The 12,611-nt window shown below is 40.0% G+C and overlaps 1 protein-coding gene across 3 annotated transcripts in view; it reads right to left on the reverse strand.

Moving 5' to 3' along the window:
* cdkal1 (CDK5 regulatory subunit associated protein 1-like 1) overlaps positions 1-12,611 on the reverse strand; it is a 295,854-nt gene that overhangs the window by 140,305 nt on the left and 142,938 nt on the right. For all 3 annotated transcript variants that reach the window (XR_013284163.1, XR_013284164.1, XM_077525811.1), the window contains exons 13-14: positions 7,204-7,287; positions 4,291-4,455 (exon numbers count right to left, since the gene is read on the reverse strand). Coding sequence is in view for 1 of the 3 variants with exons in the window: in XM_077525811.1 (XP_077381937.1) it covers positions 4,291-4,455; positions 7,204-7,287 (249 nt within the window). In the remaining 2 variants the exon portion in view is untranslated. The remainder of the gene's footprint in view (positions 1-4,290; positions 4,456-7,203; positions 7,288-12,611) is intronic.

A 12,611-nucleotide genomic window follows, 5' to 3' on the forward strand; every position in this document is an offset into this window, starting at 1 on the left:
ATGATGAGATGGCACTCATGCTGCCTTTGCTGTCGTCTCCTGATCTCGCCATCTAACTTGCTCTCGTTCTCGTCTTGCTTCAGTTTTTTCTCTCCCCTTCTATCATTTAATTCCATCTGAAGGTGAGGACCGGTGAAGATACATTCTCATTTTTTTCCCCTCCCCTTTTACTGTGCCGTTGAGTGCTTTCTCTTGCTATTGTGTCCCACTAAAAGACTCATTACTGTCCTTCCTCTTAGCACGGGAAAGTGCTGTTCCTGTGAATGAAGGTTTGACAGACGGCTTGGAGAGGCAGACGGGGAACAAAGAAGAGCTAAATTTCCAGGTGCTGTTGTCAACTCTGAAACCTTGGCTTTTCAGTTGGCACGAAAGAGCAAAAACAGCTCTTAATATGCGTCCCATTTGCTGGAATCATACACAATATAAGATCCTAAAACTTTGAAAATGAGTCAAACAGTTTTGATAATCGGGTCGTATGTGGCGTCCGCTTGGCAATCTACCACCGATGAGAAGAGACATTGCATATAGTTAAGTATGAAGTGAAATAAATGAAACTCTTTGGAGATACTCTGGACTAGAATAAAGCAAGAGTCGATTGAGCACTTTTGTTAACTCATTCACTCGCCGCCATTTTCACATTTCGCAGCCCCGTTCGAGTTCACCAACAGTTTGCGCATAGTTCAAGAACCGGTCGCGAAATTTTGTCGTGACAAAAATTTGGAACGTTTCAAATTTTTTTTGCCCCGACATGGCACGCGGTCACGACTTGGGATGTCACGATAAGGGCAATATCGTGATATGCTGATATTAAAACTGCCACAATGTCGTCGTCGTCATGTTAACAATATTTAAAAGGAACACGTATGTTAAAAAAAAAGTCAGGTTGATTTAGATTTGTGCAGTTCTATCACCCTCTAGTGGCTAGTTTAGTAGTGCAATTTAATTTTCATTAGGGATGTTTTGGCCTTCTATGTTTAAAATCTATGCAAATTGTCAGATGAAGGGGAACCGAATTTGCTTGTGAAGCGATCAACGTGTGCAAGTAAGTGTCTCAATATTGTTATTAGAGATTGTAGGTGGTTTATATGCATTGCTGTTACATACAAAAGCACAATATTGTTCTTTTTTTTTTTTTTTATTAATATGCGCTCTCTTTTTTTACAATATTGTGATCTTTTTTAAGTATCGCCAACACCCGCACAATATCGTGATAATTATCGTATCGTGACCTTCATATCGTGATAATATCGTATCGTGACGTTTGGATATCGTTAGTCACGACGGGCTTACGCACACGTCACGACGCTTGACGACGAGTTCGCGCACGGGCACGACTCGAGTCTTGTCAGTTCGTGCCGTAAAATCGTGCAAAGTGTCAAGACGCCTTAAAGTCTTGTAATGGGCGAGCATATCAAATTAGGCTTATCTCAGATTGAAATGTCGGGCTACTAAATCAATACATCATGAAGTCGTGTATAGCCGTTGCATGCATCAAGCCGACGTCGTCTCACATGCTTACAACCGCATGCATCCGCTTTCACCGCCCACACATCGTAGCCAAGCACGGACTCGGCCGTATTTTGCTCAACACGTGCACATCTGTTTGGAAGCCGGCTGGCGTGCGATAATTTCTCTCAGCGGCTTCAAAATGACGGACGTCCTGCTTTGTTCTACTTTGCGCGGATGGAGATGAAAGACATGGGAAGATTGATCCGCCTTTCCAATCAGTTGCCGCTATCATCGAGCAAACTATCGTGCGGTTACGACGCATCACACCATCTTGCTCCCCCTTTTATTCTTCTCTTTCTCCGTCATTTTGAGATTGCAGGAGGCGGGCGAAAGTGGAATCATTCACTCCTGCCTCAGTACCGGTACGCCCACGCGTACACATCAATGTGTGGGGGACTCGAGCGATGACTGATTGATAATAGATGGTCCTCAGATGCAGTTGGATTATCTTAGACAAGCATTTGGTCCATCTAGCTCGGGTAAGACTGGTTATTATTTGGCTGCATCAATTCAAGTCTCTGTGGTGGTTGCCATCTTTAACTCATTTTCTCCCAATAACGTATAAATACGTTTTTTTTTTTTTTTTATGTTCTCAGTGTCCCAAAGACGTATTTATATGTTTTTTATTTTTTTTTATTTTTTTTATGTTAGAGCATACAGAAGGCTTTGATGCAGCCTCTCAACTGCAAAGAACCGTTGCAGAAATGGTAGTTATTACACAAACGGCCAGCAGGTGGCAGCAGAGCAAAGGAGATCAACCAGGGCCATGTAGCAAAAAAAGCTAATTTACTCACAATTTTAAATAGATTTGTGAAAACTGATGAAACTTTGCTCTCTTCTAATGCTAATTGCTGCAAAAAGGACAGAGATAGAAACATACTTTTTTTTTTCCTGATGAAAGAAGACACTTTAATCTTTCTTTTGGTAGGTTCCATGTTTTTATAGCAATTGAACACAATATAATGTGGGCCTTGCAAAATCAGTCAAAATCCAGTAAAACAGCCGGGAGCGAACGGGATTGCGAAATGTGAAAATGGCGGCGAGTGAATGAGTTAATGTAAAAAAAAAAAAAAAAAAAAAAATCTACGTAAAAATATGACAAAAAAATGCATACGCTAAATAAACTCAAAGTGTATGTTCAAAAACGCCATGTGTCGATGAAATGAATGAGGGGAGAATATGTGTGTGTGCTGGATGGGATGTCGACTGTATGAGGCAACTTGAAAAGGTCTTTACCACTGAACTTTTCATTGCAGAGTGACACGTCGGCCGGCTTAAAGTGAATCCCTTCTTACTATTCCTTCTTTCGCTCTGCCATCCATTTTCCCTTTCACTTTCTCTCTCTTCTTGATGGCTGCGACCCCTTTTTGCCTCCGTTTTCGCCGCCTTCCTTCTCAGGCTGTCTGGCAGTAAAGGTTGATGGAGTGTGAAATTAGAAAGTGTATCATATTCTGCTCCGTGGCTCAACGTCGTCCGCTATAAGCTACGGCTCGTCACAGTGAAAAAATAACATGCGCTGAAACAGATACGTTAACGTGGTGTTTGTGCGTGTCTGTGCAAGTCCACGCGTAAGCCCGCGCGTGTGCGCGCGTGTGTGCGCGCGCTCGTATGTGTGCCGGTTTATCCAGTCATTGCTTATTTTAGATGACTTATCACTGACACGTTGGATTTTTCTCAGTGGGGGGGACACGAACGAGTATGTGTACGCAGCTTGTTTTTATTTGCACCTCACTATCTTATAAATGCCTGAAATGAATAAAAATATTGATTTGTGATGATACTGTACACATGATGTGATGGTATGTCATGTGATTTCTTTATTAATACTATCTATGTCAAGCAAAAATCGAACGTGGTCAGACACATTTGTGCAACATGAATTGACATATATCACGCATGGTGTTCCACAGGGTTCAATTCTGGGGCCTCTGCTGTTTTTTTTGTTTATCAATAAACCTATGTCTTAATTTGAACAAAAATTCACATTTTTTTTAATATAATAAATAGGGCTGTCAAAGTTAAAGCGTTAATAGATTAATTATTCACAGAAAAATGTTGCATTAATCACGTATTAACGCAGATTAATCGCACTATTTTTTTGACCGCACTTGAGTCTTGAACGTGACCGCGGATGGTTACATTGAAGGCTGCGCAGGTCAGTGATGAGGTCGATGCACGACATTTCCTACGCCTGTTGCTCCAAAATGAGCGGTAAAGCGGTGGTAAATTCTGCTTTAAAAAAAAACCAAAAAAAACAAAAAAACACCCCGACGGGACTTTCGATAAAACAAAAGTCATTTACATTTAATTAATTAATAATTGCTGAATTGCACCCAATTGATAGCATGCTGTTACGTTTTGAGCAATACACGCATGCATGCAATTGCATTTAATCAATGTTTGCAAATGACAGTCAGATAATATAATGCGTTAATGTCAAAATATTACGGTATTTTGTATTTATTTTATATTACGCGAATATGCGAGTAATTTAGCTGATTTATCGTGATTAACCAAAATTAAATAGTGTGATTAATCGGATTAAAAATTGTAATCGTTTGACAGCACTAATAATAAATAAAGAAGGCATAATGTTACTTGTAAAAAAAAAAAAAAAAAACAACAAAAAAAACAACAACCTGTATTCACACTTCAAAATGTTTGCTTTGTTCTTGTTTACTGCAAAACTGATGTTTATGTACAGCACTTTGTATACAGCAACGCCCGTTCTTAAAGCGCTTTATAAATAAAGTTGAGTTGAGTCGAGTCGAATACGTTTACCTGCATCAGACCCGACACTTCTCCTTTTTGAAGTGGGGCAACGATGGAGGGAGTGAAAGGTTTCGTGCCTTCCGCTGGTCGTCCTTTCAGGAAGTGTTTTCCTGCCTCGTAGACGTCCACTTCAATCATTTTCCCCTTGAACTCTGACCTCTTGGGAACCAGGACCTGCACAACGGAAATTGCCGTCAATCGTTCAATGGTGATCATTTGAAAAAAAAAAAGTCATGATGGACAGTTCTCTGCCTCTGACATTGAGGGATATTTTTTTTTTATGGGCTATCAGAAAATGAAATGAAATGTGTTCTAACCATGACGTAGCACAGCAGCAGAAGTGCAAAAGGTGGAGCCGAAAGGTTGCCGCTGGCACAATTTCGCCTGGCTCAGTGCTAATCTGTCAGTCTTTATCCAGCGGCTGGAATATGATAGGCAGGCGGAAGGAGGCCGCGGCGTCTGCCAGCCAGCCCCGCGCCTGCCTAATCATCACACCTGCTGCTCACCACGGAGGTCGAGCGCGGGCGAGAAAGCAAGCTGGCAGAAAAGTGAGAGGGGCGAAAGAATGGATGTCGAGCAGGAAGGCGACATCGTGCATGTAGGTGAGGATCATCTCAAGTCCATTAAAGGGAGATGAAATGATGAAAAGCGTTAACCCCTCCTAACCTGCTTTTGCACATGCAGGTGAGGTGGCTGCTGCCGATTATAATTGTCAGGTTAGGCAGCCGCCTGATTGCCGTTAAAGTGAGACCGCGTGATTCGTTCGCACTCCTTTTCTGTTTCTTCCCTTCCACATCCATTTCATTGCCCCGCCATTACACTCGCGTGACCTTTCGGCCACCGCTCCTTGTTCACTCGTCCCCCATTTTCTCATTCCTAGGAGCTCAGCAGTCCTGGAGTTTCATTTATGATCCAGTTGACAGCGGAAGTGAGTACTGTATTTTCCGCACTATAAGGCGCACCTTCAATGAATGACATATTTTCAAACTTTGTCCATATATAAGGCGCTACAGTAGAGGCTGGGGTTACGTTATGCATCCATTAGATGGCGCTGCGCTAAAGGGAATGTCAACAAAACAGCCAGATAGGTCAGTCAAACTTTATGAATCGATTACAAACCAGCTTTCTGACAACTCCCAAAATGAATAAACAGCTGTTTTATTATTTTCTCTCAGGTAAAGTATTCGTATTAGCTAGCAATCCAAGATGGCGGGATCTTCCGCGCATCTTGACAGCGAGACCTGCTGCGGCTCAATATTGATCCATATATAAGGCGCACCGCATTATAAGGTGCATGGTCAGCTTTTGGAAAAAATTGAAGGCTTTTAGGTGCGCCTTATAGTACGGAAAATACGGTACTTCTAACATCAATTTATAAAATGTAAGCTAAATAACACAAACAAGTAGTGAGCATATTTGCCTCACAGTTCTGAGGTCGGGGGTTTGAATTTGCTTGCAATGATTTTCTCTGGGCACTCCAGCTTTGGTCCACATTTTTAGAATTATGCGTGTTACATGTAGCTCCATTTAATAATCCGTTTGTATGCAAAAATAAATAAATACATAAATAAATAAATAAATGAAAACCAAAATTTGCAAGTTGCATGTCAAGGTACAACAATATATAAAGGTTATATTGCAAGACTTTGACACTTGGAATATATTAATTCAATGACCAGTACTGATATTTCTAATTGAAAACATGTATTTGAAAGTCATTGAAATCAAATGACTGATTTTTTTTTTTTTTTTTTTTTTAACAAGGTTCTCCCACCCACAGGAAACCCTTGTTCTTCAAGAATCCATGCACACACATGGCATGCACGCCAGCACCTGCGTGAAGTGTTAAATCACGCAACGCGCGCACGAAGCCAGCGAAAACTTGCAACCCGAGTTCACAGCGTGCGCAAGTAGGTGCCGAGGGGGCGGACAGGAGAGAGCGAGAGAGAGAGAGAGAGAGAGAGAGAGAGCGGCAGGGAGGGGAGAAAAATAAATAAAAATATCCCCATCCGCTGCCCTCCCCGCTAATAAAAAGCGCAACTTCAAACACGTTTCTGATGATAGTTAAAGCGCGGAGGAAATTGATTTATTTGAAGATGTTTTAAAGTTAATTTTTCACAGGTTCAGAGAGCTTCTTTGAAGCCACGTTCCATGAACAGCTGCGTGTGTTGGATGGAATGTTCATGTCTTTAGGGCTGATGTTCGTACAGTTGAAGGAAGGGAAAAAAAAAAACGTTTGTGAAATTGTGCGACGTTCCAAGCTAACCTACTTTAACTCGGTCGATGAGCTCAAGCTGGTTGCACCTTCCTGTGAGAACACGTGTGACATGCAGAGCAAAGTCCCTCATCTGATGTGTTCAATATGAAAATTAGGAAGAACTGAATTGGTAACATGAATGAAATATGAAATGCATGCAACGTGAGACAAAAATACTCATGAGTGCTGAAGTGAAGCTTCTTTCAGCACTTAGTACACCAAAAAAAAAAAAAAAAAACCAAAAAAAACCAACTTACTTTGCTTGATTAACTCTTTCACCGCCAAAAACGTTTAATCGTGATGAATAAAATCACGTTTGCCGCCATAGACGTTAAATCACGTCAACTACGTTTTTTTTGTTTGTTTGTTTGTTTTGTTTTGTTTTAAATCAATGGGCTGTGCAACATCGAAGTGCAGCGCTGCCTGGTCAATGGGTTGTAGAATCAAAAACACTCACTAACTATGGCCACCAGATGGCAGCATTGTATCTCTTCAATCGGGCTGCCAAATTAGAATGAAACGTGACTTAATCCGACGAAAGAGATTGTTTTCAAGGATGGCGTGAATGATAACGTTTTGGTAACGTGTTGGCAGTAAAAGAGTTAATAGCCAATCAATATTCTTTTTTAATTGTAAAAAAACAAAAACAAAAAAAACGGTCTTACCTGCTCATAGAACTTGTTGTGGGCGACATAATATTTGGAATCAAAGGACTCTTCTGTCACCAAAACATTTTGCCTCTCCCCGACCTAAACACAAACACAAAAGTATAACATTTTCCTTCATTGACCTCTGAAGAAATCTCAATTATAGTAATACTAAAGAGCGGACAGACAGGATTACGAGTTGCTCATTGTATGTAATTACTCGTCTTTAACTCATTCACTCGCCGCCATTTTCACATTTCGCAATCCCGTTGGCTCCCGGCTGTTTTACTGGATTTTGACTGATTTTGCAAGGCCCACAGAATATTGTGTTCTATTGCTATAAAAGCATGGAACCTACCAAAAAAAAGATTAAAGTCTCTTCTTTCATCAGGAAAAAAAAAAAAAGTATGTTTCTATCTGTTTCCGTTTTGCAGCAATTAGCATTAGACGAGAGCTAAGTTTCATCAGTTTTCACAAATCTATTTAAAATTGTAAGTCATTGAGCTTTTTTTCTACATGGCTGTGGTTGATCTCCTTTGCTTTGCTGCCACCTGCTGGCCGTTTGTGTAATAACTACCATTTCTGCAACCGTTCTTTGCAGTTGAGAGGCTGCATCAAAGCCTTCTGTATGCTCTAGCATTAAAAAAAACAAAAAAACAAAAAAAACAACAACGTATAAATACGTCTTTGGGACACTTAAAAACATTTAAAAAAATGTATTTACACGTTATTGGGAGCAAATGAGTTAACATTCTTGCCATTGGTCAGATTAATTGCCACACATGTCATTGTTAGTTTATTTTACACCGACGTTCAAACTTCTCTTTAACCCACAGAAAATCAACTGATGACAACGTCTGTTTGTGCTCGCCACGATCTCCATTCAATCAAAGTTTTTGCTCCGCAGTTTTCATTTGCACCTCAAAATTTAATTACAAACTCAAGGCTCCAGAGCCACTTCAGTTTCGGTGCCTTGCCTAAGAACATTCTGCAGTATTCACCCACGGCCCTTAGAAAAGGTTTTTAAAAAATGGATGAAAGGAGAATGGGGGGGAAAAAAAAAAAAAAAAAAAAGCAAGGTTGCAAATTAAATACAGAAAAGGTCCATTCAGAGTATATCAGCAAATCAAGGCAAGGCAAGGCCGCTTCGTTTTGCCATGCACAATTCTTTCAACTGAGCTATTCAGTGTGCTTTAAAGAGTCAAGAAATATAATAATAGTTTTTAAAGAAAAAAAAAGGGGGGGGGGGGGGAGCACACAAGGGACTTGCAAAATATCAAATTATGGCATGAAAATTCAAATGTAAAATGCACATATTAAAGCATACGGCAATTATTATGCAACTCTTAACTCATTTGCTCCCGATATTGTGTAAATACGTTTTTTTTTAATGTTCTAAGTGTCCCAAAGACGTATTTATACGTTTTTTTGTTTTTTGTTTTTTATGCTAGAGCATACAGAAGGCTTTGATGCAGCCTCTCAACTGCAAAGAACGGTTGCAGAAATGGTAGTTATTACACAAACGGCCAGCAGGTGGCAGCAGAGCAAAGGAGATCAACGAGGGCCATGTAGAAAAAAAGCTAAATTACTCACAATTTTAAATAGATTTGTGAAAACTGATTAAACTTAGTTCTCTTCTAATGCTAATTGCTGAAAAACGGAAACAGATAGAAACATACTTTTTTTTTTTTTTTTCCCTGATGAAAGAAGAGACTTCAATCTTTTTTTTGGTAGGTTCCATGCTTTTATAGCAATAGAACACAATATTCTGTGGGCCTTGCAAAATCAGTCACAATCCAATAAAACAGTCGGGAGCGAACGGGATTGCGAAATGTGAAAATGGCGGCGAGTGAATGAGTTAAGGTCCACAAAGATCAAGTTAGCATTTTGGTTTTGTCTCAAATGAACTGGGTAAGCAATCCACGTCTGTGTTCCATGATAATAATAATAATAACATTAAAAAAAAGCCTCAATTTGTCTTCTTTTGCCTTTTTAAGAAGCACTAAGCCAGCCCAGATGTTCAAAGACTCACATCAGGATCATATGGCAAAACCAGATGCACACTCCTTGTTCAATTTGGGACCACATCTCAACACTGGAGATGCGGAGCAGCAAGATAGCATTTTTGCATGAGGTCAAACAGTAAACAACCACCAGCAAACCATATTGGGATATATTGAAAGACGGGATAATTGAATGGAGCCATGTCCTCGGGACAAAGTCGGATATATTTTCCCCAAAATCTCTTAAATTGCCAAAGCCTGATATAAAAAAATGCAAATGATCTGGTTTCTCAGAGACTCAACCCAAAAAAACTGCAATTTTTGGATGTAGCGCACCCATTGAACAATAGAAGACGTCCTGCAAGCCAAACGACCACGAATTGCATTTTGATACTATTTGAAATGTGATCTATACTTAAAGAACTGAGCTGACTGATCACTTTCCAAGCAATCTGTGTCGGAAGGCCTTAGAAGTCAAGCTGTGAGCGCTTTACTGAACGCATTTCCGCAGACATCTGCCCTCGCTTCCTACTTTTTCCCCCTTTTGAGTCTCGGAGCTTCGAGTCCTTCCAACTGCGGGCAGCCGCTAACATTACAACGCGCGAGTTCCAACACGGCCGCCGCCTGCACCGGCTTGCTGACAAGCTCCGGAAGCCGAAATAAATCACAGACGTTAGCGTACGAGGCGCGTTTCAGAGATCGCAAAACCTTTGAACGTGATTAACGCAACATTTTTGCTACTTCGGATTGGAGGCAGATGTCTTTTTTCTTTTTTCTTTTTTGGACTTCACTTCCTGAGCTACGCGTTTTTCTATTTCAACATTTGAAGAAGCATTGTCTACTTGAGGGTATATCGTTTCCGTACAAGATCAATTATTTAGATTTTTAAATAGCCCAGATGAGCAGTCGCTGCATATCCATATTAACGTATAAGAGAATAAAAAAAGGAATGAAATATGAACCGACATACAACAAAGAATAGCTTTATTAACTGTAACAGAAAAGATTTAAAGGCATCTGAAAATTAAAAATTAAATTAAATCCTTAATTAAACTATAAACATTTTTTTGACTGACCATGTCAAACCATATGATATGGAAAAATAAAATTGCATAAAATCAATAAATAATAATGCATTCAAACTGATCACCAACATTAACTCAGGAGCACAATATTTAAAAAAAAAAAAAAAAAAAAAAAAAAAAACTCTTTTACTGCCACATGTTAGGGGGAAAAAACAAAAAAAAACAACCCCCACAGTGCCATTTCGCTGATTATAAGTATTCATCAGATTTGGTCATATTTCATTGCAATTCCATGCACCAACAGCCCATTGAAAAGAGACACAATGCTGCCATCTGCTGGCCATAGTTAGGTGGTGTTTTTGATTCCACAACCCATTGACCAGGCAGCGCTGCACTTGGACGTTGCTCCGTCCATTTAAGGGAAAAAAAAAACAAAACAAAAAAAACGTAGATGACGTCATTTCACGTTTATGGCAGCATACATCTTGATTTTACTAATCGTTATTAAACGTTTTTGACAGTCAAAGAGTTAACTTCCAAAACAAAAATCTAAAATAATTTGTGCTGATTTTTTTTATTTATTTTTTTGCTGTGTGCAAAGCACTCGTGCTCAGTGCAAACAAAACCCCTACACCACCGAGCGAATGCTCCCTGCGCACACTCTGCCAATAATGAGCCCGCCACTGCCCCCTAATGTAGTGGAGGTGCAATTGCACTTTATTCTAAGACAGTAAAAAAAATCAAAATCAAAAAATAAGAAAGCATGTTCCCCGAGGTCAAACACGCCCCACTTGATGGAGCCTCACGCCCCCCTGGGGGGCCCCGCCCCACTTCTTGAGAAGCACAGGTTTAGTGTATGTTGGAATGTGACAGATCCCTGCATCGTCAATGACATGTATGGAAATATATTTGGTGAGTCGGCGAGCTTCCCGTGTCAATCACACGGCGACTGGTGTGCGTTTGCGTGGGAAATGATTTAAGTTGGCCAGTTTGCTTTTGTGCACTTCCCGCTGCACACCGCCCGTATTTGGATTCATGTTTACCCAATCAGTCGAACGGCAGGCCACCAAATAGCACGTCTTTTGCACGGCGAGTTTTAATTCACGTCAACATCCAGAAAACATCCCGTGGCAGATCCGCAACAGATTTACGGGATCATGAGTTTAATTGCTAATTAATCCACATCATAACACGGGTAATGACGGCATCGTGGCTTTGAATTTGTAATCAATGTTTTTTATCTGTGTCATAAATAAAAGGAGCAAGTCACTCAAAACGGCATCCAAAATCCCTTGACACCTTGTTGGCTTTTTAAGCGACACAAACAGAATATGGCAAACCGTACTCGATGGCAATTGAACTACTTTTTTGACATTTACGTGGGAGGAATTAACGCCATTGCATACAAACGTAACGCTTCTGAACAAAGCATTTATGGATAAATTGCAAGTTTCTTACAATTTTATACTTGCAATCTTATCTTTTTGTTTTAATCATCTCTTGTTTGAATTGGGGAAAAAAAAATCAAAGACCATCAATGCATAATTCTCTCTTATTTTTCTTATTCAAAGATTCCCAGCCCTACCTTGAATGCTCTGAACCAATGGCAGGACAGCTTTTTCATGTTGAGAAAAAAAAACAAAAAACCCTTAGGTTTCGGTATGGTATCGGCCGAAACGGTTCTCGGAACAACACAAATTTTTAGCTGTAAAAGCAAGCCTTGTTGGGTAGGCGGTACTCAAATTGCAGCAAAGTTATAGATAAGCAAATGAAAAGTGCATTTCCCATATGCTTATGCAAATGAAGGGGATTGTCCACCAATCCAAGTTTGGCAAAAGAAAAAGTTGGAGAAGCAACTGCAGACCCAGAGGGATTTTCTGAGTTAGTTTCAAGAGAACATTAGGTTGAGAAAGTCCCGATCGCGCAGCACGTGCGCGCTTTAGGTCAAGGGAGTATCGGAAGCACATGATGCAGATCCCTGAAGGGAGACGGTCGGCTTGGGGTGACAAAAGCAAACGTATGCACGGAGACATTTTGGCCATTCGAGCCAGGTCAGCAAGAAAACACATCTACAGATTGTTAGCACAAATGTTGAATTGCCTTCAGCAAATAGCTCTGAATTCATTACTGGCATAGTAAAATAACTTTTTTTTTTTTTTTTTTGTTCATTTAACATTAGTTGTGTTTTGCTTCTACTACAAGTTTGAATTGAATTGTTTACTCTTACATAAATCGTTGCTATACATACAATGAATTATACCCGGTTTCCCCCAATGTATCAACTCAAAAATGAATAAATCTGTGTCAGAAATTCCCAAACCCTGATTTGGAAGTTTTTTTTCCCCCACTCAGTTGCAATTTTTATCCCAATTATTTATGAATCCCAAACTAGCTAGAG

This window comes from Festucalex cinctus, chromosome 7 (assembly GCF_051991245.1).
Source record: "Festucalex cinctus isolate MCC-2025b chromosome 7, RoL_Fcin_1.0, whole genome shotgun sequence".
NCBI classification, from domain to species: Eukaryota; Metazoa; Chordata; class Actinopteri; order Syngnathiformes; family Syngnathidae; genus Festucalex; species Festucalex cinctus.